This window comes from Leishmania panamensis (genome assembly GCF_000755165.1).
Source record: "Leishmania panamensis strain MHOM/PA/94/PSC-1 chromosome 34 sequence".
Taxonomy (NCBI): domain Eukaryota; phylum Euglenozoa; class Kinetoplastea; order Trypanosomatida; family Trypanosomatidae; genus Leishmania; species Leishmania panamensis.
Genome location: NC_025881.1, coordinates 493,553 through 499,552, shown reverse-complemented (window position 1 = coordinate 499,552; position 6,000 = coordinate 493,553). Strand labels below are relative to the sequence as shown.

The following is a 6,000-nucleotide window of genomic DNA, read 5'->3' as shown; positions in this document are numbered from 1 at the left end:
ACTTGGAGGTAGAAGGAAAAAAGGTATTAGAAAACGCGCACAACGGGGGGTGTGCAGATGCAAAGCTAGGATCCTGAACCAAGATAGGGATGCGCGAGAGGGATAGAGAGCGGGAGGGAAGGGGAGGGAAGAACGATAGTGAGGCCCTCCGGAGTCTTTTCACGCACTTTATCTTCAAGTGAGATTCAAGACTGCTGTGAAACGCACAGAAAAATTGCGAAGCGAGTGAAAGAGGGGGACGACAAAGACGGAAAAAGACGGCAAGGTAGATGCAAACAGCGGTATGAGCGAATTGTCGGAGGCACGTCGTGAATGGCACCCGCAGCCGTTGGCGGAAGAAGGATGATGGAGAGAGCAGGCGATGCAGATGGCGATACCAGAGTTATGTGACGGCACCACCGTGCGGACAGCAGTGATAAGGAAGCAGGAAAGGGGAAGGCGAAAGCGAAACAAGTAGGGGTGAACGAAAAGTGGAGGATCAGAAACAGAGCAGAAGAAAGGGACAAGGGCTGCATCAACGTTGCGGTGAGATGGAGAGAAGTCGAGCGAGTGGGGAAAGCAATCATGAAGGAGAGGTCCTTTACCCTTTAGCTTGTTCCGCAAGCAGCAGGGCAGCAGGTGCTTCGCCATCATTCATGCAATCACGCAGTGGGGGCAACGTGAGTAGCGAGCACGCTACTTGCAGCTCCCACGCGACTGAAACCCATCCCTAGAGTCAGTGAGTGAGACAGTGAGAAGAGGGGGAGAAGAAAGCTTGGTAGAGAGTTCGAGACGCCGAAGGTAACATCAGAGAGCAAGGATGCGATGCACGTAAACACGCAAGTATATTCTACTCTTTGCTCTCTACTGTACCCGTGAGCTACCTCTCTATTCTGCTATTTTGCTCTCCCTCTACATCCATATCTCACCGTCATGCCCACCTACACGCGTACAAGCACCTTGAAGAAACATACACACACACAAGCATTGCCTTCACCGACATCGCCACTGTGGCAGCCTCCCTCTTGGCTCACTGGAATCCAAAAACAAAAGCCACACGCACAGATATGCGTTCCGTGCCCATTGGGCGTTTTGTTGTTTGGTGAATAATACGCGTGTAGTTGTGAAAAGTTCCATGCACGCGAGAAGTGCAGTTCTCTGCATACACCACGCCCATAACCGCCAGCGGCGCCCATCAGGTACTACTCCAATCCCGCCTTCGCTAAACAACTCCAAGAAGCACACAGACTGCGACATACACGAAAGCTCTCAGAAAGAAGACAACTGCTTGTCGATGATTCAATGCAGCCATAACTCACCCGTCCCCTCCACACCGTCATGCCGGTACAGCAGAAAATGTCCTCGCGGGTATCTGGTCACGGAAAGTGAAAACCTCACTCACCTCCAAGCGAGCATCGCCATAACTACCACTTGATTTGCCTGACATATTTGTGTGGATCCCTTTTGCTTCCTTACTTGTCGTTGTCCGTCCATGCCTGGGTGTGTTTCAACGATGGTGTCAAGGGGTATGACGAAAAGCTCCGTCCCAGCGAGGTACCTGATTCGCTGAATTTTGTATTCACGGTTACATAGGCCCTTCCTCCCTCTCGGCCGTCAGTGTTAACTTCGTGAGTGTGCTGCGTTTTATTTTCCATTTGTGTGGGGAACGTCCCTTTGCTGCTATTCAGCACGTCCATATCCTCTCCCACACAGTGTGAGCACAAACTCCACTCCACCCCCCCTCCCGCCTGTCAGTGACCCACCGCGCGGTGCGAAGCAGCGCTAGACACGCACAGTGCAGCAACGCGCCGGCTCAGTCACCGGGGCACGGCCTCAGCCCCACCCCCCGCCCAAACACCGCCAGGCGGTGCGGGCCGGGTGAGACACGCCGGCACCCCGTCCATCGCATGGATGGCGCAGGCGTGTGCACTGTTGCAGGTCGCCCCGACCCGGCGCCGCCCTGGCTTCGCTACGTCGTGGGTGCTTCGCCCTGCCACCGCCAGAGGCAGCTCGGCGTTGGCTGGGATAGGGGGGCTCTGTTCGGCTTCGCCGCGCAGAGCGAGGGGAGGTGCTGCGCTCTGGGGTGTCTCCCGCCATCACAGTGTGAAGTGATAGTCACGTAAAAGACAAAGGTGCCCTACCATCTCCTTTCCTCGTGGTGCTCTCCCTCTCATAGACGCATACGCCCTCCACAGTGAGCCGCGGCGACAAGGCGAGTCACAAGACTTGTGTACAGCACTGCAGCAGAGAGAGGAACAACGCCAGACAGTCAAGCGTGCTGGAGTGAAAGGGGTTAAAAGAGAAAGGAGAGACACGGCATGATCGGAGGTGGAGAAAACACGCACCAAAATGGGAGGAGCGGCCAGCGATGCTGCCACTCCACCAAGGCAGAAAAGCAAAGGGAAGCGCCGAAGGACAACGAGGCTGCACAACCGGTGACGGCAGATCATTCCTAGGAAGAGGAGCCAGAGACAACAGAAAACATACACACACGTGCTCCTGAAAGGAGAAGTCGAGTGAGTGGCTCACTGGTGATCAGTGTTCGCCGTTGCCTTGGGGAGAAGGAAGGAAGGAAGGAAGGAAGGAAGCAGGGGCATACACATACCTTTAATGGGGCAAGGTGGCGGTGGGGGAAGCGAGCTCAGAAGAAAAAGAGGAATAAGCTTTGAAACGAGTTGGAAGAGAAGCGTAGACAGGCAAGCGGCGGAAAAGAGAACAGGAGAAGGAATAGCGAGAGGCAAGAGAACGGTAGGCCGATAGATAGCTTGCCGCGCCCCCACACCTCCCCAGATGCTCCTACCACCTTGCTGCTGTGAAACGTTCTCTGTCACTGCCTCGTGTAGCAGGTGATTAGACGTGGGCCTCGAGGCCGAACTCCTTCACAAACGGCTCCAAATTCTCGGTGTACGTCAGCTGAACCAAGTCATCGCGGTCCATCAGGTTCAGCGTCATACGCAGGAGGTCCCACATGCTTCGTGTTGCCAGAATGGAACCCTCTCCACTGGGATTCGTGCCGCCTTGCTGTGACGCGATTGCCTTGACAATTTGACGGGCAGCCATGTTGTACTGCGACATGTTGCTGTACGCGACTGCCATGTTGTACATGGCTCGTACGTAGCCTGGGTTGATGTCCAGAGCGTGGTTGTACGCCTCCAGTGCCTGGTCAGGGTGGCCACCGTTCGCCAGCGTGGCCCCGAGCTTGTTCCACAACTTGGGGTCAGCAGGGTGTAGCGCGACTGCCTTGCGGAAGCACTCGGCAGCCTCGTCGAACTCATGAGCCACGTTGTGCAGCACGCCGAGATTTGTAAAAAGCTGAGAGTCGCTCGGGTTCATCTCGATGGCAGCGTCATAGAGAGTGCGGACCTCGCGCATACGGGACGGGTCGGCAAAGAAGAAGGTGTCCTGCACGTCAAGATCCGGGTTAGGCGGGATGGAAACAGAGGCGAGCTGCTCATACTCGGGGTGCTGTACGAGCCACGCTTTCAACGAGTCCATGGCAGCATCGGTGTTGCGCTCGTTCGTGTGCGACACGCTCAGCGCGGCGTGAACCTCGAGGTTGCGGGGGTTCAGCTGCCGGGCATTGTTAAGGGCAATGATGGCCAGCCCATCCTTCTCGTTTTCCGCCTGCGTCGTGCCGAGGACCTGCCATGCCTTCTCATTACTGCTATCCTTATGGCATACAGCCTCAAAGGCAAGAGCCGCCTCGGCCAGGTTGCCAAGCTGGAGCATCTCCATCCCCTCCTCGTACGGCAAGTCGTGAAACATGTATGGGTTGTTTGGCTCGAAGGGGTAATCAGTACTGTTCGTCACCTTCTGCAGGCGCTCCTGCATCTCCGCATACTCCTGCGCCCAGTCCTCGACGTCGTTCTCGGCCATGTCCATTTCCTCGACATACGAGTCCGGATCCCTGTTCGCCGGAGGTGTCATCGCGCTCGACGATGGCAGCGGCTGGAAGACGCTCTCCGGCATGTTCATCCCCTCCATCGCGGCCCAGTCGCGAAGGTACTCCGTGTCCTCCGGGACCACGACCTCGGGCCCGGGGCCCGGCACTAGCTCGCCCTTCTCCTCGTCAATCAGTACCTCCTTGTTCTTGATCTGGTCCATAAATTTGTAGAATTCGCTGTCCTTAATGCGCTCCTCCGCCGTCTTGCTCTCCGTCCCTGCTGTGCCGAATACCTGCACCTGTGAGTAGTCGGTGTTCCACTGCTGCTGGCTGAGTTGGTCCGCCCACGCCGAGTCCTGCGCCGCCGGTGCTAGGTTCACCAGTGTCTGCTGCTGCTGCTGCTGTTGTTGCTGCTTGGGCTGCAGCGCGGACAGGTTGGATAACGGCTGATACTGCGTGCGTGGCATCATCATGCCAAAACCCATGTTGGCCGCCATCATCCCCTGGCTCATCATAGCGGCATTCATCATGGATGCTTGCTGCTGCTGCTGCGTCATGAGCTGCGGCAGCGATGGTCTAGCCATGCCAAGCATCTGTCCGCCCTGCACAACGGCAACCTGCTGCTGCTGCGAGTTCTGAAATGCCTGCTCCATCTCGTGCTGCTGCCGCATTGCTTGCATCGCCTGCTGCTGCTGAAAATTCTGTGCCCACTGAGCCTCCATCATGGGGTTAGTGCATGCCACCTGTACGTTCGGCATCAGGGCATCCTGCTCTGACATGATGCCGCTCATGGGCACACCGCCGTGCGACATCATGGTGTCCTTAGCGAGCTGCTGCCCCAGCTGCATTCCGGTGTTGCAGTCCATTGTGACTGCCCTTATACCTTTCTTATAGGGGAACGAACAAAATCAAAAGAAACACAGAAGAGTTCGTTGTGCACTCACTTTAGGTGCGTCGAGCACGGGCAAGCTTTGCGGCTACGCACAGGAGTGACGTGCGTGTGACCTTGTGAAGACCTGGCTCGGGTATGTATGCGTGTGCCTGTGTATAAACACAACGAAGATGCTAAGGGGGTAAGTGGCTCATGCATGTTTGTGTGTGTGGGGAAAGGGGGGAGGGGGGAGTGCGCACACCCCACCATGAGGACGTCGATTCAGTAAAGTCGAGTTGAGAAAACAAAGATGGATACAATTATGAGGAATACAGTTCAGATAAAGATGCTGCAAGAGAGATACGATGGCCTTATGTGAGAGCGAAGAAAAGCAAGGAGGGTAGGCCAACCAAACGAGGTTGCGTCGTCACATTCTCCCCTCCTCCTCCAGTGACACGTAGACACGCAGTCGCTCGACAGCAAGTCCGACGCGGTTTGATAAATCAGCAGTCCCTATGACAGTCACAAGGCGTGCAGCAGCCTCCACCATTTGAAGAAGAGAAAAACAGGACAGCGATAGAGAAAAACACGCGCGCACACATCCGCGAGTCGAGCGATCAAATTCACGTGTTCGGAGTAGCTGAAAAGAAGAGAGGCAGAGGCAGAAGCAGCACCAAGAGAAGCGCATCATTTCGCCCTTGCCAAACTGTCCTTGTTTTGCTTTCCTTTTCTGTTCTCTCGGCTCCCCTTCATGTTGCCGCTCGGACCATTCAGCCTTTACATCGCTCCTCAAAGGGCAAACAGCAGGAGGGGCGCACCACAACAAGCACAGGCACGCGATGCGAAGAAGAGAGAAGGGGGGAAGTGTGAGAGACGCCGATTAGCACAAGTGGGCAAGGAAAACAAGTGGAGCCCAGCAACCGAAGCAAAGAGAAAATGAGGACACAACTGATCAAGCAAACCACCAGCAAAGGGGGAAAAAAAGAGTCATCGGAGTCAGAGAGAGAGAGAGAAACCCGCACACACACACATACAAACCATACGGACAGCAGAAAGATATACACCAGAGAAAAAACAACACGTGCCTTCGCCGCTTGGCAGCGCAAACCCCTCCACACTTTCTTATTACCTTTCATCTGCAGTTGTTTCGCTGTGAACACGACTTCATTACCATTATTCTTTCGTTGGTGTCCATGCATCGGCTCTGGCGAACATGTAGGGTAAATTAGGGGGGCCTAACTGCGTGCTTTCCGACGTAAAAGCCGCT

General features: G+C 55.4%; 1 protein-coding gene across 1 annotated transcript, besides 1 other annotated feature; it reads right to left on the bottom strand.

Annotated features, from left to right (window-relative positions):
- Positions 1–1,664: 1,664 nt before the first annotated feature.
- Positions 1,665–2,078: a repeat region.
- Positions 2,079–2,829: 751 nt separating this feature from the next.
- Positions 2,830–4,728, bottom strand: PEX5 (peroxisome targeting signal 1 receptor, putative; the record flags this gene model as incomplete). Its single annotated transcript, XM_010704253.1, has 1 exon — positions 2,830–4,728. The coding sequence occupies one exon, from the start codon at positions 4,726–4,728 to the stop codon at positions 2,830–2,832; it is 1,899 nt and encodes a 632-aa protein (XP_010702555.1).
- Positions 4,729–6,000: the final 1,272 nt, after the last annotated feature.